The sequence below is a fragment of the Corvus moneduloides genome, chromosome 1 (assembly GCF_009650955.1).
Source record: "Corvus moneduloides isolate bCorMon1 chromosome 1, bCorMon1.pri, whole genome shotgun sequence".
NCBI lineage: Eukaryota > Metazoa > Chordata > Aves > Passeriformes > Corvidae > Corvus > Corvus moneduloides.
In genome coordinates this window covers 100,418,806-100,444,547 of record NC_045476.1, presented here as the reverse complement: position 1 = coordinate 100,444,547, position 25,742 = coordinate 100,418,806, and the positions used below count along the sequence as shown (strand labels likewise).

The window sequence follows — 25,742 nt, the reverse complement described above, 5'->3', positions numbered from 1 at the left end:
AATAATAGTAGCTGAGCATAGCAATGGTTTAACATTTTATTGAACTGGTGTGCTTTATGTGCTGTTTATAGTGAATCAGTGAAAAAAAATTGTACCTTATGTCTTTATTTATTTATTCAACCTATAATCAAATTGCACTGTAGCAATTTCATTCATTCCTTTAAGTCAGGAAACAGATTTCATAATTAAGTTTTCTGCAATAAACTATTTTACACCAAAGTAAGTACATACACAAAATATTATGTGAAAGTGGATTGACATTAACACTCAATGCAGTGCCATATAAAGACAGTTCTAAAGGAGTCTGCTTAGGTATTGTAAGTGATGTACGTTAGTGCTGGATATACTAATACAGCTCTGCAGGTTTTGGTATAAATATCTTTATATAGCATTGCAGTGCACTGTGCAAACATATTCCACAAGAAAAATGTATTTGCTGACACCAAAACCAGATGTAACAAATGGGTCAGTAAAAAAACCCCCCATGCCATTAAAAGCTTTGTTCTTCAAACATGACCTTTAATCCTTCTTCTTTCAGAAAGCTTGCATTTCCTCACGTCCAAGTCTTTCAAAACAAACATGCCTAGCAAGCATCAATGTATATTGAACTTCACTCGAAATAGCACTGCCAAATTTGCCCACAAATATTTCAAACCTGTTGATCCCAGAGCAGTAATGACACACAAACAGAGTTGTCAATTACTTAAGAAGTTTTGGCACAGTGAGGGTAGGAACTGTAATTTCTTTAAAAATTGGCACATAGTTTGGATTTGGTTGGCTTGGACCTTGATCCAAAGTCTCAATGATAGTCTGCTTCATATCTCTGCTGGCATCGCCTCTCACTGTCAGCAAAGCTGCAATGTGGTCATCCCTGTCAAAGGAAAAGGGTAAAACTGCCATTAGGAAGCTTTGCACAAGTAAGATTTTGTCAAAACCAGCATTTAATTGGCAATCCTTTCACTCAGTTTCAGCGGGTACTTTTTATTCTTAATCAGATCTCTACTCAGAACTGGTTTTCCCTGCTCAATATAAAGCACTGTTTTGGCTGCTTGGAGGACTCTAAAACCTATTTTATCCTCCCAAAACACAGAAATGAAGTATTTTAAGTATTCCTCCGCAGTACTCAAGCAGTTCTAACTCCTAGTCTACATACACATATATTGTACATTAGCCTTATTTTCCACAAGAAAGTGGTTGGTTACATTCTAAAATATGAAAAATGTGGACACATTTTCACATTGTTTTAAAATTTTAGAATTTGCCCAAGACCACAAGGAAATTATGATGTTGTCTATCTTTAAAATTTGAGGGCAAAGAGAATTACCTGATATCGGGGTATTTACTGACTAAAGTTGAAACTTCCAGATAGAGCAGTGAAGGATCAGTCAGCTTGATAACCTCTGCAATGGCTTCAATGATGTCACAGAGTCCTTCAGTGTCCTCTCCAGAGCCCTGCAAAAGTAAACAAAAAATATTAAAAATGCCCCAAACCAATAGCAATAACCTCTCAAATCTACAAACAATCCTTTAATTAATACTTTGTCTGACAATGCTCTTGAATTTCCCAAAAAGCTGAATTTTCAGACATTAAAAAACCCAAAACATTTGTGAATTGTCACCATAATCCTTTTCTCTCCCTGTTCTTCATTCAGAGACCTACTCTTAGAATATCAGTGAAGAAAGTAGTGCCCCACAAACAGTATCTTGTATTTATCCACATGGTGATACATTCTAGTCTTCAACTTTAGGTAATCTATGAGCATAAATGTTAGGAATAACTAAAATGAAAGCCAGATCTCTTCTGAAACATTATTTCGTAACTGGCCCTCCATTAGATTCCTTCAAGTCATCTGGCCACCAAAGCAGCTTTCAGCAACTGATTGATTACCTGTATCTTTTTAAACTGGACTATTTTAGTACTTTTAATTCAAGGTTATCTGGTTCTGCCAATCAGGTATGGTTTGTTTCATTTATTCCACCACTGCTTCCATTAATTTCCCCAGTTTTTCAGGCTTTATCTTTCTGAGCATTCTTTTTGCATTTTGTCATCTGTTGGCCCTAGGACCTTTCTTGAAAATCCGTTTCTTATGCAGTTAAAACTTTTAGGCCTGTCTTGCACGTTGATTTTCAAGTACCTTTTTTAGCCTGTCTTTTCTATTTCTACTGGACTTTAAATGGGGTCAACACACTCATCTTATTGATCCAAATGAACACACTGCATGCTCCTTAGGTAGTAAGTAATGGCATCTGTTTGATGCCACATCAGCCTTTCTTCTGGCCAGGAAAAGCGAAGACAGATTTTTAAAGTGTTGGTTTTTTTTTTACAACTGCTTTTTCCTTTCACTTACTACTATGAATTCAGGGTACCTATCTCTCTGAGGCCACTCAAATACTCAGCTGCAGAGAGCTGTATAAACACAAAGCAGTAGAAACTGGTGCTCCAGAATTTCAGCAGCCAGCCTGTGTGTTCAGAAACTCCATCTGTGCCCTCAGTTGGCATCTTTGATATTCCCAAGTTACTCAACATTCTGGAGACATGGAGATCTAACTCTAGCCATTTCCCCCAAGCAGTAAATATGTGGGGCTATTGTAAATTACCAGGTTAACAGGACTACCCAAAGCAAATACTTACAGCTGCAAGCTTCTTAAACAAAAATCTGAACTGTTCTGCTTCTTTGATCATTCTTTCTGCACCCTCTTTTCTCTCTTCTGCATTCTTGAAAGATATACGTTTTAACATGATTGCTCTGATGTATTCCACAACTACTCGCCGATGGGCCTCAAGAGTCATTGTCTGAAAGAAATGGTAAAGGTGGTGGATTATGCCAGTGATACCTGCAAATGTAGCCATTATTTTTAGGCTTTGAACTGTGTAATTGCACTTAATCATACACAGTTTTTGCTAATAATACAGATAGAGTGGTTTTAGATTTCCACAGTGCTAACAGAAATGAAAATCTCTCTTTACCTAACAATGTGCCAATTACAAGAAACAACAAACCCAAGGTATCTTTAATGCCATGTCTGAATTTTTTGAGGAGCACCAAAGAATGATCACTTTCTCAGATCTTCCCTGTGTGATCTGCTGTTTTGCACTTGTCTGTTTATAGGAAATATCTACTGGTACCTGGGTAATGCTGAGGTTTGGAAATAAAGAACAAAAGTAAAACCCTGAAACCTTTACATGCTTATTTTTCAACAGTAATGTAAGGATAGTCCTTAAATCCCACAAGTCCTCAGACGTTTTTTCTTCCCCTTAAGCACAGTGACAAAGTTAGTTACAATTCACAAAAATCTTGCATAATAGGTAGTCAAAAACTTTTTTTTATCTTTTATTAATAGTATGTATCAAATTTTAGTTTTAATTAACATGTTCTCTGGTCAAAACTTGAAAAAAAAGGTTTCAGGAAAGAGAGAAAAGGGGTAGTGGGAAAAAAAAAGGAGAAAACAACAGATTGCAAAATACTGGAAAGTCACAACCCTCCTCCAGAACACAGAAAATACTATTTCAAGTTCTGCTCTCAAGACTCTGCAGAAATACCAGTTAAGTGGCTGCTCAGGAATGGCTTCTCTTGCACTGGTGGAATTGATGCCAATTACACAAAGGAAAATGAACTGCACAGAACAGACTGTGGAGGACTGACATGTATGGCCCATCCCACTGGAAAGGGACTGAGAACAGCTCTACTGCAACTGAGAACACTCCACAAGAGCCAACAGTGCTATGGTAGAGCATTCAATTTACACATGAGGAAAACAGCAAAGCAGAATGACTTAGATCCAGATTTCCTCTATTCCAGAACGGTGTCCTTTCCATTAAGCTACAGTCTTCTTGGAGGTGCTTCGTTTGTGTGGCTTTTAAAAACTGTCCTTTCAAAACAGGGTTACCCAAGAATATTTTAAAACCAGAAAAAAAATCCCATCACAAATCAGGGAAGCAAAAGCATGGTCCAGCCTGTGCTAGAACATATGGCATCTTTTATGGGAGGTTTTTTTGTGTTGGGAGACAGTGGAAAAGAAGATATGATGAATGCCAAAGCATCTGCTTGTAATTTTTTTCCCCACAGGGTGGCAATAAATGCTACATGATGAAACATATGTGATTACAGAGATTGATATTAACACTTCAAAACTCATGCCAAGCATTCATACCTCACAGTAACAAACTAAATCTGGAAAAGAAAGCTGTTCCACGGATATAGACTAATTCTGGGACTGACCTAACTTATTTTGTGCACTTTTTCTGGTCTGAAAATACATATACTTACATAAGGCCTCCAAGATCCGCAAATACTGAAGGTTAAAAGGTCATCAGAGAAACTCTGAGCAGTTCTCTTTATAACTTTGAGAATTAAGGTAAGAAAGAATAAGTGTATGGTTTGGAGACAAAATATCTTTTAAGCCCTTCTGCTTAGTAAGAGGTTTTTCAAAGACCTCACCTAAATACTGATCTTGCTAGCTTCTATTAGGTTCCTAAGTGTTAGACAATAATTTAACACTGTCTTATTACATGAACCTGCCTTTAATCTTCCACATTATTGTACTTGATTTTATCAGTAAAGAAATCCAGATATCCTTTGGCAGACCACAGGGGAAAAAAAGCACCTAACCTAGCACATTTGCTGTTCTAAGAGCACTTTAAACATAGCTATTATGCACTTCTTAGCCCTTATGGCACTGAGTTCGCTATGCTTTATTGTATATATTAAAACTAAGAATTACATGATGTGCATTTATAAAGAAAAGTAATTCAGGCCACCAAAACTAGTTTCAGAAGAGCTAATTTTATCTGACTACAAATTTTTGAGGAGAGATAGAAACTTACAAACTCATAAGAATAACTAGTAACATGCCAAGAAGTTTCCTGGCCTAAGTCCTGCAACTTAACACTGCCTTTGACAATATTATATGAACAGAAAACCAGTAGCTTCTGCAGTATGACGATGAACATTTTTTCAGTTCCAATGATGAAACAATTTCAATTTTTGCATTCCAATTCTGATTTCCATGTGGTGTTCAGAAATTCCAAATCAATTTGATGTTCAGAGTACATTAGCAAAGTGTCACTGAATATTTTGCACCTACCTTTTTGTAAGGCTTTTTAATTTTTGCAAAGTCATTGAAATAATCCTCCACAGTGACACAGATAGTCCCCACTGCATTAGACCCCATCAACCACTTCTTCGTCATCAGCTCGTTCAGGTGTGGCTGAGAAGGTAACAAACAAGAGATCAGATCAGGTTTTTGACAGTCTAATCAGATCAGGGCAGTTACTAAAAAGTGGGAGACAATTTTAAGCGTTGTCAATTTCTAAACTATGTTGCTCCAACATCCTTCCTCATGTGAGTCATTCAAGGTGTTTACGTTAGTTCAACATTTTATTACAAATCTAGCAAGTTCCAGAGCATCTCTCTTGACCATTTCCTGCTGTTTCTCTAATTTCCCTCCCCATACTCCCAATTTCTTTATAGTAATAATTCCTTCCCTGAGGGATTCTATACAAGAAGCTAGAATTCCTAAACATGGAAATCTACCAGACAGAAAGGGCCCACTGTTAGAATCAATTAAATTTGTTAATTACACATGAACTGTACCTGCAATGGCAACTTAATATCAGCAGTAGTTTCCCAAATAATCCTTAAAATTCAACAACCTAAGACTAAGTGTATCTACTAGAAAATACTAATTATATACAGAGCACCTGCCTGATGTCATCCCATGAAACCCAATTAAGCAACCTTCCAGTCTCCCACATCCAGTGAAGAACAATACTAATGTTTACTGACATTTTGCTAGCCCATATATATACACCACATATTTTATATGTTTAGCAATCAAAAGGCTCCACAACTACTTCATTCTGAATTATTTTTTCTTTCTAAATAAAACTTGGTGTTTTCTGAGGAAAAAAGTTCTAACCTCTAAATCCATGAAGACTTCATCTAGCAGGCTAGAGCATCCTTCTTTAGCAATGATATCTAAAGTTGCATCCATGTTTGCATGACTGATTGACAACGTGTCTTCCATGTCACTTTTCAGGTATTTTCTTTTCAGACTGATGATAGATTCTCTGTGACAAAAAAAAAAAAAAAGGTTTCTCATGACCCACTGATGCACAGATGCACTCCTATTGAATTTTTGGAGTACAGGCACAGAAGAAGACACAGCAGACAGTTACTTTTGCAAGGGGAAACAATGCCTGCTGCTTGCTTTGGAAGCCTTAATTTACTCTCCAGCATGATTTTGGAGTGGTCAGTGTAGACTAATTGTGTGTTGGTAGCAAACTGCTGATGATCTGTAGACCTGCTAATGGCAGCAGATCCAGATGAGTAGGAAGATGGATTGCTCATCACTGAAACATGAGCCACGTTCTGATACTCTTGACAGAAGGTCTATCTTTACATTTCTCCAGTTCAGTTCACCTTGATCACACTGCCTGAAGGTGATATGTGAGAGAAGATGGCAGGACCCAGACAAACTAACTGAAATGACTTTTTTAAATTCTGGAAGCTGAAGATAAATTTTTCTTTGGCAATGAAATTCTTGGAATAACAAGTGGTTTTTCACGGGTGAGGGGCAATGGCTTGGCTTGCCAAAGGCAAAAGCAATCACAAAACCTGACTCTTAAAACAGCAGTATCTTTAAACTTATTGCCTTTGTTTAGTCAGCTAAACTACCTTAACTGAAACCCTCTTTGCATACAGAAGAAAAGGTTCTGTGAAGAGGCAGTATGACAACTGAAATATCAATAGCTATTTTTCTCACAATACTGCAAGAATATGCAGACTTACTTAAAGGTTTGACAGTTGTTGATGACTGCAATCATGTACTGAACATAGCATTGAGGATACTGACGATTTTTAAGATGATCTTCTTTATACAATTGTGCTTCATCTTTGTACCTGTAACACATACAAGGAATGGCATTAAACAGACACAAATCTGTAATAACTCAAATACATCCATCAGACCAAATGCTCCATAAGGGTCTGTCAGATAATTAGAAGTAGTTTATAACAAGTGTGTTGCTCATGTGGTATTGTCTTTCTGTTCAGGACAGAATCCAGCAAAGAAGGTGTTTTCTCTCTTCCTTACGAGAAAGAAGTACAAATTTGAGATATAAAAGAAAGTGGAACTGCCTCAAAAAATTACAGAGCCGTTTGCAGACAGGAACTGAAAGTGCCACTCAGCAGCACAGAGGAACTTCTGCAGAGAAATTGGGGAAGAGAAGAAAGGAAGAAAAGGAAAGGGAAGAAAAGCTTGGTTGGCATGAATGTGACAGGAGAAAGACAAAGCAATAAGGAAACATCCCAACAGAAAACAAGTATTGGAATTGTAGAAACAAAGAGAGACTGAGGTAGGATAAAGCATTTGTATTTTAAACATTATGTTACCTGGTTAAAAAGGAATTCATTTGCTGAAGACATAGAACGAGTACCTTTGTTTTCAAATCTTCATTTATCTGAGCAGCCACCTGAAGATTCTGCTCAAACATCTAAGACAAAAATAGCTTAATTAGAAAGAGAGGCCTTTATCAGTGGTAAAACAAAGGAAGGACTTTCATCTTGGAGTCTTGGAGACTCTCACTAGCACCAGCACTACACATGCCTTTTGTTGCCTTTGTTGTTTTTGGGTTTTTTTTCAGACAAGCCCACTGACTAACCAAAAGCCACTATTTTCCTAAGTGTAATTAATATATTACTGACAACCATTAAAGCATACTGCAGTGGTCTGATACTGAAAATAGGTGCATTTTTTCTTCAGCAAAACAGTACTTATCTCTTTAATTCAGTAGTGCTTTGGCTTTACAGTGTATCAAAGTCCTAGGGTCAGCTCCTGCAGTTAGTAATGAATAACCCTACAACTCAAATCCCTTTGCTTCTCCCATATATGAAAGTAGAGAGCTCACAATAGTGAAGTAAAGGAGCCTCTAAACTTTAGAAACATAAGCAGGTACAAGATCTAGGTGACTTACAGGCACCTGTGTTTGAGAGGAGGGAAACTAGGAAGGAAGGATACAAAGCCAGGTGGAAACATGAGCTGTTTTTATGCTAAGATCATTTTGAAAATTTCACTGTTACATGGATCTCAATACTGCAGTCCTTCTCAGCATGACACTAGAGCCAATAATCAGCCACCAGTTTCTTTGATATCACACACTTTCTGAAAACGATTCGATGAAGTAAACCTTGGCACTAACACAAATGTGAAAGAATGTAACAAAATCCTGGTATAAGCTGAAAAAAAAAATAAAATGGGAAACAAATGCAGGAAGAAGAGATAATCTATCTTTCATTGAAGGTACCTAACACAATATTTGTAAAGAAAAATTAGAAAATGAGCATAATAAGCTGACATTTTTCTTGTTGATAAAGATCACTTTCAAAACTCTCCACTACCAACAACAGGGTGGTGCAGGTTTGGGTATTTTTGTGGCTTTTTTTTTTTTTTAGGATTTTAGAAACAGCCTTATCTTTTCTGGTTTTAATTTGGACAGGCATTCATGTTAACTGAAGTATTGTTTAAAACAGCAACAGTTTCAATCTTCAACAGAACTTTTTATTCTAGTATTAAGGTGTTTGTATAATGAGTAACTTACAGTAACAAATACATGCCTAACTACCTCAGCACCACATTAACAAACGTGCCTAACTAATTCAGAACTGTATTAACAAAAACTCTTCTACTAAGTCACAACCATCTCATCTGGTGGGCTTATAACATAGCTTTACATCAAGAGACCTAAGTAAAAGCAGCTCACTAAATACAAATACCAACTAAACAGGGTGAGAAAAGTGTGTTTCTAATCTACACATAAAAAAGAACTAAGTCTTTAAGCATTAAAGAAGGTAAATAAAAAGCTCCAAAGAAACAACCTCTCCAACTAACAGCTCTACAGGAAAAAAACCCACTCTACTTCAAAAGACATAGAAACAATAGCACTCCAGAAAGTTTGGCTTCCCTCTCCATTCCCCCAAATCCATGTACTGCTTCTATAGATTTTCTGGAATAACCAAGTTGTCTTATACCTGAAAAACAATAGCTGGGAGTGTAGTCTGGTAGTATCCATCTTGATCTGCTTCTGGTTCAGTTTCTTTTATCCAGTCTTTTTTATCTGTCTCCAGTGCTTTTCGTAGCCAGCCAATGATGTTAGACTTCATTAAATAAAGCAACAAAGAGAAAGAAAAGATTTAATTCGATGCAACAAAAACTCCTGCTACAATATTTAGAATAGCAGTCATTTCCATAATGAAGAGTGGCATAGTAACAGATAATGCTGACCACTCTTGTCATTCCAACAGGATAGAGGTAACAGACAAATTAAAATTTGCATTGGCAAAGGTTAGTACTGGTACACAAATGGTGTAGTTTGAAGCTTAGGCACACTTTGGAAGGGGAGTGCTCCTAACACAGAGGGCAAGTCAGTTCGTCAGAATAAATGTGTTTACTAACTCTGGAAGAATTTAAGGCTCAGGCTTTAGGTTTCAAACTGAATTTTTCCCCAACTGAAAACATTAGGGTAATATTTAATGTAGGAAAATAGCACATATCTGCCTGTACTTGCTTTTACACCTCCATTTTAGGAAACTGGTGCTCGTTACTGCTGGGGACAAAACCCCAGGATTACATTAAATGGGTTGTGTTTCTTGGAACACAAGTACTGCAGAACACAGCCACGGATACAATGGCTGGCTCTCCTCCCATCTGCCCAGTACATTATACAGCAAAGAGACATTAAGAACAACTGGGTTTAGAAGGAGATTAAGCCAGTTTTCTGCATGACACATAGCACAGACCTATTCACAAGAGTAAAGACCAGGATGCTTGCTAAATATATAACTGGATTCTTTGATTCCTGTCTTGCTTGGGTTGATGATTTCTGCCTCTTTTCTGCTTTGTTCACATTTGCTTAAAATCCGTAGTAATAGAAATGTTTGCACCTCTTTCCAACATGTAACAGATGTATTACTGCCATGCAAAAAGTGCCCTGCCATGCAAAATTACACATTACCAGTAAGCACAAACAGAAAGGCCATGAAAGTCCATATAGTACCCTCTTCAATTGTGTGAAATGATGCACTACCTTTCATCCTCATAAGCATGGAACTGCTCTGATGAGATATGATTTGCAAAGAAGAATTAATCTTTTAAGCCAGCAGCCCAGGGGACTTTTTTCACCTTAAGATCAGGATGTGCCAGGACTTTTTTTCAAGCTGAGGTGATTGGAAAAATAATATGCTAGAAATCTGTTAAAATCTACTAGCATTTTCTTTCTCATAACATTTTTGTTGATGTGAACATCAGTATTTAAGTTGATAGTCACAATTACTTGTATTTATCCATACAGAACTAGTTATACTGTGTTTAAAAACACATTTAAACAGCATCAAAAGAAATAAAGTAGAAGTGAAACAAATAGGCAGTTTCAGTATTTTCTGCCTTAAAAGAAAGATACAGCAAAAAATCAAAACCAGCAAAAAGAAAGCCACTCTGTTTAATACAGCAGCAACTTTATTTTATTTATATTCTATAAATAAAAAAAAGCAATAGTCTATACATAATACTTTTCAGTAGGTAAGGAAAAAAACAATTCTGGAAAACCAATATAGGTGTATTTTTTTCATGCTAAGTGAGGAAAAATGAATTCAAAGGCATTTCCTGAGTCAAGGAAAAAGTAGCTTGAGAAAGCAAACCAATGTATTTTTCGTCCTAAAGGTAAGTGCAGAAAAATAAACTTGCATAAAAGTCCTAATAAAGCTAATGGGAAGCAGAGCCTCTACTGGCAACTTCCTTAACCCATTACAAGATTGATTCATATCAGTGTGATGAGTGTAAAGTCCAAGTAGTTGCTGTTGCTGGACATGTTTTAGTAGCTAACAAATCCAAAGAAGCATAAAAATTTCCCTCCTCTGCGTGGCAAAGCTCCTAAAGTTAGGAGGAGTAGGAGTTCATTGAACAATTTAAGAACAGCAAGTCCAAAGTTACAACTATTGAAATATCCACTCTTGGAGGCAATTATTGGATCTGACAATCACATAGTGCTTGCTTTGCCATGTAGTTGACCACCTTCTAGTGACTCTTAAGATAACAAAGAAGCAGTGCATTTATAGTTAAGATACACTTGAAATGGCATCCACAAAAGGAAATTATGCTCATGCAGTTAACAGGCATGAAAGGAAAAAGGCTGTTAAAAGACTCAAACTGGCAAATGTGAACATCCTGATTACCTTGAAAAGATCACATCTCTATCAAATGTTGATGTAGTTACTATAGGGACCAAGCTGCCTACAGTGTCTTTTTAAGTGCTAACCTACTAGCACTATGGATTTAGACATATGAAGACTGGAATCCCTTCCTTTCCAATAAATTATTATTAGTAATCTGTAAAGCATAAGTACTCCTTGAAATGCTATGATTTACATATATAAAATCATCTGATTATGACTTTATGAAGAAACCTACACATATGATATGAAAATTTTTATAAAAGTAATAGTGCTGGATTCACATTTGTCACAGTTTTCTCTGATGGAGGAGTAGCACTGAGGTACTAATGCAGCTATAAACTCATATCTCCATGTGCCTTTGCACTGTTATTACTTACAGTGAGTGTTGACATATACTTGCTGAGAAGCTGGTCTACCACATTTTGTGAAATCAGAGCATCTAGAGAATTTACATCCACTTCGGGAGACAGTTCTGAATTTCCCATCATCTCTGCACTGAATTTAAAAAAAAAATAGAAAAAGAAGAAAAGAATAAAACATTGCAGATTAGTAAAGAAAAATGAAATAAAAAGTTAAAAACCAAAAAACTATGCAAATTCTTCTGTATGTTCACTGTAAAGGGCAAATTTCCAATACCTACACATTTCAAAAAGTTCTTAATAGCAACTGCAACAATAAATGCATTACAAGAAATGTAAATAAAACTATATGAAAGAAAGAATGTAAAAGCTACAGCCCAGCATATAATAAAAAGTATTAGAGACATTTAAATATACAACCTTTCCATGCATTTCTTACTTTTATGTACAAGAATTAGTGATTACTTCAAACTGAATAAACCAACTAGTTCAGCCTGTGGGCTCTTTGTAGGGAACATTTTTATACATCTTTTAAATTTCAGAGGTGATGACAGACAATGTATACATTTTGAATTTTAGAACAGTAAAGATCAGTGACAAGTACAAATTACTGTCCTCAGACCCTCAAAAGAGCTTCTGTTTTGGTACTCGTATCAAATCCATGTAAAAATTACAATATATTCAAAGAAAAGCTTCCTGTCTTGGTAGAGAATATAGCTAATCTAAGAGGAAGAGGTATCTTTCAAGACAAATCAAAGGTGCACTTCATGGGTACTGCATAAGAGCACTTGCTTGCAAAGGAAAGTTCTTGATTTTATAGGATTTGAAAGAAACTAGAGCAACCCTCAAAAATATTTTGATAAGAATTATATAAAATTAATACTTTACGGTAGTATTTTGCATCTATATAAGATTATACGAGTGGTTTGTGTAATCAACAAACCCCAAAGCTATGCCAAAGAACAATGTAGCAAGAACTCTTAATATTTCATGCTCAAAAAATCAGTAAGTCAAACCCACACTCTTCAGAGAGTGCTTTATTAACAGCTGATGGAAGTATATTCAATCATAATAACATAAATTGTTTCACATTCCATTTATAGTGTGCTTTTCAGAAGGAAACCACAAATTCTGTATTCACAGAGGCTACTATAAAAACAAATAGCAACTTAAAAATAAATTCTTAAGCAAGTGTCCAGTCTGTATAGTTCTGCAAATTGAAGCTGTTCTTTGGGTAGATGCAGTGAGTCAGCACAGTGGTGCTTCCACATCCTGGAAAAAAAAAAAAACCACTGAAAAAAACCACTACAGCTACCAACTTAGAATATCAAAGTTCTTGTATTTGAAACCATAAAAGCTACTGTGACTGAACATCCTACACTTGTAACATCTTCCTCAGCCTGTAAGAAAAGAGACTGAAACTATTTTAAGTGGCTCAATCTAGTCAGAAAACTGAATTCCATTCTGTTGCTGTTTACAGAAAGAATACACGTAATAGCAGGACCTGCTCTAGGTTGATTTAGGGGAAATGAGAGAAGCTGTTTATGGCACTGTGCCATGTTAGAAAATATTTCTAGCCTCATTATCCCTGTTCACAAGGCCACAGAAACATTAACCTTTTATCAAAGCACATCCCCTGAAACCCCAAAACAAAGACCACAAGCTTCTACCTCTGGTCCCCAAGATAAAAAATTCTTCCTATGCACAATTTCGCTTTCCTGATTGTCACAACCCAAGTGCCTGGGGGAAAAGAAGCAACAGACAACCCTCTTCCAAGGGTCACAAGGTTTCTGACTGTTGGGAAGTTATTTACCTTCAACAAAAAGTTTATAATCAAGTTGAAAATTCAAACATAATTGTATTATTTGGAAAGTAGCATTTTAGAAATGCTACTTTTAATTTTAGCATTCTATTCTGCCCCCAGTCCTGCTGTATCTTGTGAAAAGAGGTACTGGCTCCGGAGACAGCATCCAGCTATATGTGTAGTAGTATTCCTTCTGTTCCTCAAAGTGAACACTGTTGACGCTGTCTTTAGCAATCCTGGTGAACTCTCAGCAGTTTTGTCAACACTTGATCAGTATCTCATAAAATGATGCTATAAATCTGAGCATCAGGATCTTACAAGACTTATAATTTTCCTCAGACACAGATAAGAGGCCTGGTCCCAACCCAACACAGATTTTAATAATAACAGTATGTTTCCGAAACTCTCATTGACTTCAACACGAAAGAAATCCACCTGACACAGTAAAACTGCCACTCAAATATTAAAGGCTATTATTCCACATGTAGCATCACTTTATTTCTGAGCTGTGAGTTGAGCACATTTCTAAAAACAGCTTCCATGCAGACATGCTCTGATTAAGAAACCCCCATGATTCTTTTTTAACTCCTATGTTGCAAATACTGTAAACAGAAGTTATGCATGACTTTATCAATTCATCACATGGAAAAAACCCTCAGTGCTTCTTCTCAGTCAGTATTCTCTCAGCTGCTTTTGAAGTGCAGCTGTAATATGCAAATACAATACAAATTTATATTTTCCCTCTATTATGCACAGTTACCATAATGCCATGTAGTCCATCCTCCTTCCTAGTTTATTATAAACATATCCCTATGGAGAACTCTTTATTGTATTGTTAAGAGATGTCCAGCAACTGAGATTTGATAAGCTCTGCAAATATCCCTGTTGAGAACTTTACCTTCCCGCTCAGAAACCTGAGCTGATTTCTTCTCCCACTGTGCACTACCAACATACACAATGGCTCATTCCCATAGAATGGCTTGGCTTGGACCTTAAAGACCATCTAGTTCCAACCTGCCTGCCATGGGCAGGGATGCCACCCCCTAGAGCAGGTTGCTCAGGACCCCATCTAACCTGGCCTTGAACACTTCCAGGGATGGGGCATCCACAGCTTCTTTGGGCAACCTGTTCCAGTAATTATCATCCTATTTATAACCTTTTATTGTAATATACAAGAACACAATTCCTGTACTGCCATCTCCGGCCTTTTTTTTTTTTTAGAGAAGAGAAAAAGTCAAAGCCTTAATTTTTTCCTTCAAGGTACTTCCTCTAATTTCCATCCCACTTGTCATGCAGAGATGCAGGGAGAAGTGCATTCTCAAAGATCCTGTACTGTGTCTACTCCTTTCACTGTTTCCCTTCTTCACAAGACTCAGCCACCAGGTGCTATAAGCCACATGACTTGCTTTAGCAAGATCTGTTTGCTTTGCAAATAGAGGTAACACTGACTTTGCTCCCTCCCTTTGCCCTTCCAATGATGGAACACACCAACTGAGAGAGCTTTAGCTCTAAATTGTCTAACTCAGTACCAATCTCCTCTGCTTTCTGGAAGAAAGGTAGAAGAATTAAAGAATTTTAAGACCAAGAATCGCCTTACTGGAACATAAGCCCTAAGACATAAACAAAGAGCCCGGGAGCAGGATTTCTGCCAAGGTCATGCATGAGAAGGACTCACGTATCTGTGATTTTCATTCACTGTAGAGTTATTCCTCTGGCCTTCAAAAGAAGAAAAGGCCAATTAACTCAGCTCCTTATTAGTGGCTGCATCTCTCTTATACCCTAAGTATCTAAGTATGCACAAGTGGGTGCTCCTGATTGTTCCTTGCAGGGAAGAAAAACCACGAGAACTTTGCAGTGTAAAGCACAGAGTGCCGAACACAAACCTTAAAGCTGGTTATTAGACTTCTCCAGAACAGTATTATCTCCCACCTCTGTGCTTTATGGTATTATACTCTAAACCCACAAAGTGTCTAACTTGTTGCATTAGTGATATTGAACAACTGAAGACATCAAAAGTACACACGGCACAGAACCTGGGTCAGTGCCAGCTATTCAGAACAGGATTACAGTCCTGAGCCACAGAAAGGCTAGCAGCACGTTTTCCCAAACAAATCAGTTGCTCTAGTAACTACACGCCAGCAAAAACTCAACAGTTGCCACTCGAGCTGTTTCTATCTGGAGGATTAAAAAAGGAGGCAACAAACCCCCCCCTAAAGCTTAAGTTATCCCAACAAATCACACAACTCAAAAGAAATACGCTTTCAAATATCATAGAAAACAACCTGTAAGCAGAAATTCTTCTAAAAAACCAAATCATCACATAGTTTTGAGAGAAAACCCAAAGGAAGTTACTACATTCTTTCCATTTAGCAGTAATGAGGCAGCTGAAACAGTCCCACCCCTGTAGAAGAGAACAATAGAAAGTTAATAATCATACAGATCTTCCGGGGCCGTGGCTACAACAAACATTATGTTTCACACACGAGCTCTCAGTCTCCTGTTCTTCCCAATACTTCACCAAACTGGTACACCAATACAAGGTGACTGTAGCTTCATGCAGATCTTTAACTGCATTAAAACTTGAAGCAACTCAAAATTAAATATTAGAAAATACAAACAAGTTTTAAGGAGTAATTTCCAGGATGCAAAATGTGTAATGAATAGTAAAGAACTTGCTAGTTTGATATAATCCCTTTTTTACCTTCTTGTATGTTAATAGACATGCCAACATTAACACAAACTGTGTTTTGCATGTTTCCTCTCACTTATTGCTAACAGAAAAGGGGGCCTTACCTAGTGTAGGTATTCAAAACCCAAGTTAGAAGGCTAACAATCTCATTTGCTTCCAGATCCTCTGCAGCAAGTTCTTGCATTCGGGTGGCCAAAGCTTGATGGTACATGTTTAACAACCTGTTGAAAATGTCATAATGGGGAGGAAAGCATTGATCCAGCAGGGTCTTGGCCACGAGCAGGTCATCAAGGACGTATTTGCGGATGATTTCTAGATGTCGCACAAGCCACATTTTGTCAGATTCTCTGGTGTCTGCCTGAGTGCCTTCAATCCGTGTGCTCACAGTTCTTTCCAAAATATTGAACATTTTTTCTTTCCACTTCTTTGGTCTGCCAGGAGGTATGAACCCAGTCTGCTTCTTCCTGTCTAACATGCGCCTGTCAATTTTCTCCTCCCTCTCAATTATCCTCACAACAGAGACAAGCAAAGTTGGATCTCGACGGACTGTAACAAGGGATCTTTGAACCACCATCCAAAGCTGCTTTGCCAATTCCTCAGACAGTTTCTGCATATCCCCAAAGTATGTATGGATGAGGTTCATGTCATGTGTGTTTTTGCTGTCCATGCGATACTGCTCATACATCAGGTTATCACGAGAACACTCCAAATCCATCAGCTTCCGGTGAGCCTGCAGAAGTTCCCCTCGCTCAATCAGATCGTGGGTCTCCCTGACTATCTCTGGAACTGAAAGAAAAATCACATAGAGTACAACACCACTGTCAAAATACAAACACTAAATACAAGACAATAAAAGCACTAGGAAATCAGCTGGAGAACGGCTGTAGGAATTATTTTTAAATAATTTAATGGAAATTATTTTTAAGTATTCAAAACCTGTTAGTAAATGTTACGTATCTTTATACATTATTAACTATAATGCTCCACTTCGATCAGTGGCTAAACAAAGATCATAGTGCAACACAATTTTCTCTCTCCCTCCTGATGCCAAAAAATAAATAAGAGACTCCTGGAAAGCCTACTATGAAACAAATTGCAGTACTGGCCTTCTTATACATTATATAAAAGGCTTTTAACTTACCTGACTAAAAGTCACTACTTTGTTGAACCTGAGGCTACATAAACCCAACAAATGCCAAATTTTACCTCCTTCTTGAACAGTTTTTGCCTGCCTAAGGCATGAAGGAAGGATAGGTATAATTACCTGTGCAGTTAAAATATTTAGAAGATTTTCTTTCTTTATTATTTTTTCAGTATTTGAGGAATCCTACAGAAGAAGATTAGGATCCTGTGGGGGAAGAACTGAAAAATCTCATCAGAAGAACTGTCACTGCAAAAAAGGCAGCTAGTGATAAAACTGGCAGCCCACAAAAAGTTCTAATGATTGCGTGTAACTGTCTTTTCAATCATGATAAAAACCACTTTGTTTATAAAACATTTGATCATCTCTGAGCAAAACAACTATACTGTTTAACAACTCCAGGGGGAGATGCTTCATAGTAAAAACCTCTCAGAAAGACTGAAATGGTTTATTGTCTCAGTTGCATTCATATGTGTGAAATGAAACAACACCCCCAAAACAACACCACATTGGAACATGCACAACTTGCTGTTCTTTGTTTTTAATTGCTAGACATTGCTTGTAAACACTACTCTTTTCTTGAAATTGCACACTGTATCTGATACTGTAAAGGTTAGATACACACAGAGAGTGAACTAATCAACCTGGTATGGCTGGGAAGCAATTTTCCTTTATAGGTACACTTTGTGTATTAGTATCAGGAGATAAGAGGGGAGAAGTAACTATTTAAGTAAAATCAAATTAGTATGATAGGTTTATCCTTGTTATGGGGTAAGACACTTTAAATTATTTATAAGTAGAAAAGTCCTGGCAAGGAACTCATCATGATTCAAGATGGAATGCAATGTGCACCAAAACAGCTGCACAAAATGACACAGGTAATCACGTTCTCCTTATCTTTACAGTATCCATTCTATCTCATTCATCTTATTTCATTTTTCAAACCCTCACAGTTGTACAGTGGTGCAAAATGTTCCTGCCTCCTTATTTAATTTCATACTATTTGTACCAAACAGGCTTGCTGTAGGTGTCCAGCTCAGGTGGCAACACACCAGAACTTTATTAATATTCTTTCTGTATTTGTTGCTTGCATATTTCAGTTTTTTATACTAAACATGTTATCCCTGCTACTGATTACTTGCAAGAAACTTCTTTGTGAGTTGTGTTTCATGGCCAGCCTAGAAGTTCCTACAGCACAATGTAGTTTTCCTCTATATCAAATGGCTACCAGCTACTTCCCTGTGTGTGATGTGTAGGTGATTCTTCCTTAATTCTTCATTCCCAGTGAGGTTTAAAGTTCTCAGTACTGCTTGACAACCTTACAGCTGTTAGCACCATTTTAAAGTGTTTTCAGTATGGAATGGATTATATAAAGAACATTAGATTACCTGAAAATATATTCTTGAGATTTTCTACAGCAGCTGCCAGTTGGCTGTGTTGCACTACAGCATCCTTAACATCCTTGAGGTTTTCTATAGTGTTGATGCTCTGTCTCCAGTCCTTATTGACATCTACCAAAGACTGCTGAATGTCCTTCACATCATTCAGTGCATTGTGCAGTTGGCTTAAACCTGTTCGTACTCCATCTAACTGTGACTGAATTGCTGCCTTAAATACAAACAAAGAGACAAAGAAAGAACCCAGGTTATTCATCATTAAGTTTCATATTTTCAACATTTCTCAAGATTTAATTTTCATTTCAGTATCTAACATTTTCAACAGAAAAAAATGAAAAGGAAATATTGTAATTTACTAGAAATGTGTAAGTTGGCATGTGCACAATGTTGTTTATGCCCACATACCATTTTCTTTAAGTTCTGAATTTGTATCTAGTTTTAAAGGACCTAGATACAATTGATTCACCCACAAACTAACATAGGAGCTTAGGGAGATGGATCATAAACTTTATAAGTCTATATTAAACCAGGATCAAAGGAATGAGACTTCTTTGCGTTTCCTTCATAAATTAATTTCAAAGGGGGATATCAAAAGAAAGTCCAGATGTTTCATCAGAATGTTTGGTATGTACATATTCTCAAAGCATTTTACTAAAGCAATTACAAATTTTTAATCACAATGGAAAATGCTCTAAAAAAGCCCAAATTGAATTCTCAAGTGTTCTTTAAACAAACCTCAAAACTCCTGAAGGCAAAAAAAAGTAATGTAATTCAGTAAAACAAACAACAAAACCCCAAACTGAATAAAATTTTCACACTGTGAAACATCAACGACCAGACCCACAATCCAACTACCAGATTATTTTGGCATAAAGACAGGTTATTGATATGGATATCCTGTGACAGGTGACACTTGAAATAATGACTCTTCAAAAAGGCTGTTAGGCCTAATTATCATTCAGGTGTCCAGACACCTTACTGAAAATGCATTATAGTGCATATCTGAGTGAAAGAAATCAGATCACATCCACAGCACATTTTTTAGATATGTATGTGGTGAAGGTGAAATCAGGGGAGTGGAAAATGCAGCTAGAAATAACAGGTTTCAAAAGACAAGCAAGTCATTCATGAAAACTCAGCTGCATAACTTGGGGAGGCAAAGTAACCAGCAAAGAAAATGAGGCACTAATGGTTTTGCTAAGCTCAAAACACATTTTTTGCCAGACTTTTAAGGGCCAAAAGCTTGGAAAGTTGTGGAACTTTTTGTCGAATACTAGAAGCCAAAGAGGAAATCCTGGTAACTGCAAACAACATGTACTGTGTTTTAAATGTACTGGGAAAGTCTCAGAAAAATGCAGTGACTTTTAAACTAAGATTATTTATGTTCTTTCAAATTATGACCTGCTGTTTTTATTGATAAAAATGTATCTTCCTGGCAGACTCAGCACAATTAAGCAGTGGTAAGGCATTTTTATACAGTTTCCATCTATAGAACTGCCGCATTAACACAATTTTCCCCTACAGGAACTGACATAATTAGGATACTCAAACATTCAATACGATACTCAAACACAATCTTCTGCAGCTGACCATAAAGTATTTTAAAAATCACATGATCATTAAACGTTCAATACTTCTGCTTTGATAATTTCTTCTGAGGCAGATCTTCCAAGTATTACATATTCAAATTTCTGCCTATTTATCTTTTGCAGAAACTTGATAATGTTGAACTGAAACAGTCAGTGATCTCAGTCTCTGACATAAATGGACAAGGCAAATTCTAAAAGCAGACATCCATCCATATTCAGTTTGTCTTCTAATAGTCAGCTGGGACTGACAGGGATCGGGCAGAGAACAAAGCACGTCCCAGACTAGCACTGTAGACTGCTTCCTAGAATTCATATTCATCTTAGATTGGACTGATCATCACTGTATTAAAGAAATGAAAACAAAACTAAGCCATCCTGGAAAAAGGGCTCAAAACTTATCTTTTATGTCTTGTCAAGTGACAGCTTTCAACATGAAGCCATGGAACCAGAATCCTGGCTTCCTGGTCTCCCTATGGTTCAAATTCATGACTGCACAGCAGCTAAGAATCAAAAGGGAGAGGATTAATGGATGTTTATATTCTGGAACACTCACAACCTAGAAACTTTCCTAGGATATGTATATTTATACAGTGTTTCTTCACAGAGAAGTTCTTCCATTGACTGGATAACTGCACAAACAAAAATGATTATAATTTTACAAGCTCTGGAAGAGAGTCCAAGCAGCTCTTCCCCTGCATTCTGGACTACAGAACACAAAAGCACCAGCCGACAGTGCTACCTGGCGCTCATCCACACATCATTTCAGAGTTCTGCTACTGAACCCCAAAAATACTGCTTCACTGAATGTCATCAGTCTCATACATGAAACCGCGGAGTTTGACACATTTCAAAACAGTTTTTCCTCTAAGAATTTATGTTCCACACGAAGAAAAGCAATGAGGCATATAAGAAATGGACATAACTAAATATATAGGAGAGGATATAGAGAGGATATTTAAATTCACCTGAAGAAAGTGATGACAAAGATGAAAGTGTATCCAGTCAGAGATACACACTAACATGTTCACACTGAAAGATTTCCCATGTGTTCATTCCCTCAGATGAAGCAGTAATCCAGCCTGAGAAGTCAGCAACTCCTCTGGCTGATGACCCTGATGTCTGTCTCCCCGTCTTCCACAGCACACAGAGAAACAGTTTAAATCCACAGCAAGAATATTTCCTACATCCTCTCTGTGCTGCCATCCATTAGAGTAATTCTCATGGGAAAAACGGCACCGCTATCCATTGCATCACTAACTGGCACCTTTTTCAGGAATGCATCCTGAGTGGATTAAAGGGTACTGAACTTCTTTTTGGAACAGGTGTTTCTGACCACCTACAGATGACTGAACTAATTTAAGGCAAACAATAGGGAAAATAGCGATAAAGTGGATTTAGGCATTTACAAGACTTACAAAGTTTAGTCATGACTGTCTATAAAGCAGCCAGGCAAATGACTGTTCTCATATATTATAAATAGATCACAGTAACTAAACAGCTGATCCATTATTAATAGACTCTATCTGCTTCCTGACTTAAATCTGAAAAGTCCAAGTCATCCAAAAAAATTCTGTTTCTATGCTACAAAAAATCAACATGTAATTTGCTATCTGTAAATAGCACATTCTATATAAATAACAAATTTTTTCACTGTGAAAGAAAACTGGTTTTCTTCTACTGCATACAGACTCCCACAAAGAACTAGCCATTAAATAGCTATAAGATCAACTAAGTGGAATACAAGATTAGATACAGTGTATACCAGCCATTTTGAGCTAAGAAAATGTTACCCAAAACACTTTTCTAAGACTGTACTCCACCTACTTAATACAGTGGTCTAAAATGACTGTTGGCAAATACCAGTGAAGGAAGGAAACACAGAACTCAGTAACATATGGACAATAAACACAGGATGACCACACTCATATGTCAGGCTAAGTCTGTGTGTGTGAATGTCCATCCACTCACACATACACATGTGAAGGAGGAGCAAAATCACAGGGTCACTTCCACAAGAGACAAGAACATGATGTATTTTAGCTATCTTCCCTAACCCATGTAAAAGTCAGAGGGGTAACTGACTGATCCTTTTTCAGATGCAATCATCAATTTTTTGTTAGAAGTTCAGTATTCAATCACTAAGATAAAGGTTTGCTGGCTGACAGGCTACACAGCACAAGGGTAGTTGTCCATGGACAAACTGCAGAAGGTACAGGACCTAAGAAGACTTAAAATGCTTAATAAAATGTTAGTAAGATGTACACCATTCATTTGTATTAATTTTAGGACACAAATTTTCTGGTTTGGACACCAAGCAAAAACTAAACTCCCTGATTTAAAACTATCCATCTGGCTGAAAACGTAGAATGAAAAAAAAAAAACCAAAAACAGAAAAAAGGAAAAAAAGAAAGTACATTCATGCTGCACCACAGACATGCAGCTTTATTCAACTTTGTACCTTGAGTCGAGCTTCTACTGAAGCCTTCTTACGAGCTTCCCTTCTGCGATACTGCTCCACTTTATCCAGCTGATCAGGACGCTGAAGCATTCCTGCCACTCTCTGAACAGCTGTTGCAACTGCTTCCCTATCCGTTTCCTCCATTGTTGATTAGGACCTCAAAATGCCTTCATAACTTAACAGTACTGAAAAGAAATAAAATATTTTTTAAGAACCCACTTTTTAAAATTTTATGGCTATGTGACATTTCAAAGTCAACAACTGGAGAATTAACTTCAGCACCAAAAGCAGTGAAACTTGACAGAAGCATCATTAAACCACATTATAAAGAGAAGCAACTAGAATTCTACAAGAATTGCATTTAAAAGCACTTAGCTCAGTCTCATTAGTTCCCCTAAAATGTTTTTGGTTGCTGATTTTGCATATACCTTGCTCAAACCTTTAGTCTGAATAAAAAAAAAACCCTACAAAACACCACCAAAAAAACCCACCACCACAAAACAGGCAAATCTTCATTAAAAGAACAGATTGTATTTAATCTAAGAGGAGGTTTGCCTATTAAAAGGGCAATGAGACAAGCATAATGGAATCTTGTAGAAAGTCCAAGCAAAAGTCCTAACTCATCCTGAACTAGAATTGGGTGGAGCTGAGAGAACCACAGTCCCCCTGCAGCAATAGGTCAAATTTGCCACCAAAACTGTGGAGCAACACAGCTGTGGAAGCTCCAAACCCAGAGACTTAACTATAGAGCACTTCCATTTAGACTTCTGATGGATAATTTTTTGATTTCCAACTCTTGTTTTCAGCTCTTCTCACAGTATCAGTCCTGTCCATCAGGAGTGTAGGGAAAAATCAATCAAGTGATTTTGCCTCAGTCTCCAGAAGAATTTCCAGTGAAGCCAAGACACGCAGGCAAACAAGTATGGGAAAATGTAACATCTGCTGGCCATCAAGGTTCTCTCAAACTTCACTAGCGACTAACAGAAATTAGGGAGGATCCCATTACCAAAGATACAATACCATGGTGTCCACAGACCTCCGAGGAACATTATCTGGAGCTCCTCATTGCTTCCAAATTATTTCCAACATATTATATCTTTAGTCTTGCAACCAAACAGAACATTTTAGGTTCTGCTGCCACAGCTAGAGATTATACTCTCTCATACCCATATTATTCCTTGAAATTAGATATCTATTTTCAGAGCAGTCTGCATTCATAAATCCAGCACATCACTTAATCTCAACAGAACAGTGATCTGAAGAACTGTGTCAAGTGCACAGCACTGAAAGAGCAAAAGCAAGAAGACTTGTGAGACAAGAGAAAAAGTTCGATAAATGAAGGAAACTGGAAACACTCCCCACCCCAAAAAACAACTGAAGCAAAGAAAATCGCTCACCACCCCTCACAGGCAAACTAATACTCCCGCCAGTCTGTGAATAATGGCCACCCCAGAAGCAAAACCATCATATTTTACTGCTAAGTGTGATATACACTAGGAAATTTCCCTTTGGTCAGCTTGGGTCAGATGTCCCTGCTGTGCCCTGTCAATCTCTGCCCATCCCCAGCCTACTTGAGAGGAGTGGAGGGCAGATTAGGAAAAAGAGAAAGCCTGTACACTGTACAAGCCTCCTTCAGCCAGAGCCAAACACTGCGGTGTGAGCAGCACTGTTTTAGCCACAAATCCAAAACATAGACTGTACAGACTGTTATAAAGAAAGTTAACTACATCCCAACCAGACTCTGTAGAGCATTAGCAAAATTCCTAATTTTAGAATTTATCATGACTAAAACTCCAGGCAAGGTTTGCCCATGAGCTAGTCTGCAAGAGCCTAAGTCTATGTCTCAAGTTCCGTATCTCTAGTACCTCTAAAAATTACATGCACAAGTATGTACTTGCTCCAGAATTATTTCTACAGTGTAAACTCCTGTACTTCTTTACTACTGGCCTGTTTAGCTCAAACCATGCTTGATTTCTTACTCTTCATCTAAACATGTAAGATCTATTTCAATCACTTGCGTTTTGGAATTATAACTCCAGTTTTGTTTGGCTCAATCCATTTCCAAGCTATCAGGGCTCTATCTAAAATTAAACAAACAAACAAACATTTTTTTGAATTTGCTACAGAAAGGGTATTCTGCAGCAGAGAGCTTTATCCTGAATTACTGCCCTTATTAAAAGCTCTGCATACATTCCACAGAGTTACAACACCTTTAGCCCACACAGCCACTACCCAGGCACATCGAGCAGACCTCGTCAGCAGAATCAGAAGCCAGCGCACTGTAACTAACACGCCGAGGCAGACTGGCTCCTGTACAACCACCCAAAAGAAACAGCAAACTTTAGGAAACCATGTCAACTTCACACTGAAGCTGTGAGTCAAAACTACATACACCTTCAGCGAAGAATACAGGCAGAAGTGAACAAAACTACGTTCTGAGTCGATTTAGGAAGGCTCCGGCTGCCATCGCACCCTTATCCTCGGGACTCACACTCCAGAGCCGAGCCAGCGGGGACGACAGGCTCCCAGGAGGAGGCCCCTGCCCCTCTGCAGAGGAGCTCCTGGGCTACAGGAACGCAACGACCCCTCCAGAGCCCGGGGGAAGCAGCGGCGGCAGTCCCGGCCGGCAGCCCAGACCCGCCCGGCTCCTCCCTGGCACAAGCGGCTCAGCTCGAATCATTCGCACCGACGCAGGTGCCCGTCCCTTGCCGGGCAAAGGCCGGAGACCTGCCCGCTGGCACGCCGAGCTCCTTCGCCCTCCGCCGCGGCCCCGGGACAGGACGAGCCCTCAGCACCCCCTTCGGCCCCGCCATCCCGAGGGGCTCCCCGGACCGCCCCGGCCCATCCCGCCCCTACCCCCTCCGCTTCCCACTGCCAGACTAGGGTCATTACAGCCCGCGACAGCCAGGCAGGGGCCGGCACGGCGGCGTTCACCGGCCGGCAGGGACAGGGCGGGGAGCGGCGGGACTCGCGGCCGCCACTTACCGGGGCCGCGGCCGGCCCTCCTCGGGAAGGCGCTGACAGCCCCCGGTGCGCCGGCGCACGCCCGGCCGCGCACGCGCACCACGCTGCCGGCA

At 38.3% G+C, this 25,742-nt stretch overlaps 1 protein-coding gene across 2 annotated transcripts; it reads right to left on the bottom strand.

The window, feature by feature from the left end:
- Positions 1-21: 21 nt before the first annotated feature.
- Positions 22-25,742, bottom strand: EXOC3 (exocyst complex component 3). 2 transcript variants are annotated; one of them, XM_032119927.1, is made up of 13 exons: positions 25,651-25,742; positions 22,666-22,850; positions 18,610-18,829; positions 16,185-16,866; positions 11,606-11,723; positions 9,030-9,155; positions 7,395-7,495; positions 6,792-6,902; positions 5,920-6,070; positions 5,086-5,208; positions 2,633-2,794; positions 1,325-1,452; positions 22-871 (listed from the first exon to the last, which is right to left on the bottom strand). In XM_032119927.1, exons 2-13 carry the CDS (start codon positions 22,807-22,809, stop codon positions 700-702), a joined length of 2,238 nt encoding a protein of 745 aa, XP_031975818.1. In that variant the 5' UTR covers positions 22,810-22,850; positions 25,651-25,742; the 3' UTR covers positions 22-699. The 2 variants fall into 2 exon arrangements, with proteins under 2 accessions (XP_031975818.1, XP_031975826.1); XM_032119935.1 differs by lacking the exon at positions 25,651-25,742 and adding an exon at positions 25,157-25,405.

Coding starts and splice junctions, on each gene's coding strand:
- EXOC3 (XM_032119927.1), bottom strand. CDS start 22,809: ATGGAGGAAACGGATAGGGAAGCAGTTGCAACAGCTGTTCAGAGAGTG. Junction 6,903..7,394: donor ATGAATTCCTTTTTAACCAG/GTAACATAATGT, acceptor TATGTGTTACAG/GTACAAAGATGAAGCACAAT. Junction 5,209..5,919: donor AAGTCTTCATGGATTTAGAG/GTTAGAACTTTT, acceptor TTACCTTCTCAG/CCACACCTGAACGAGCTGAT.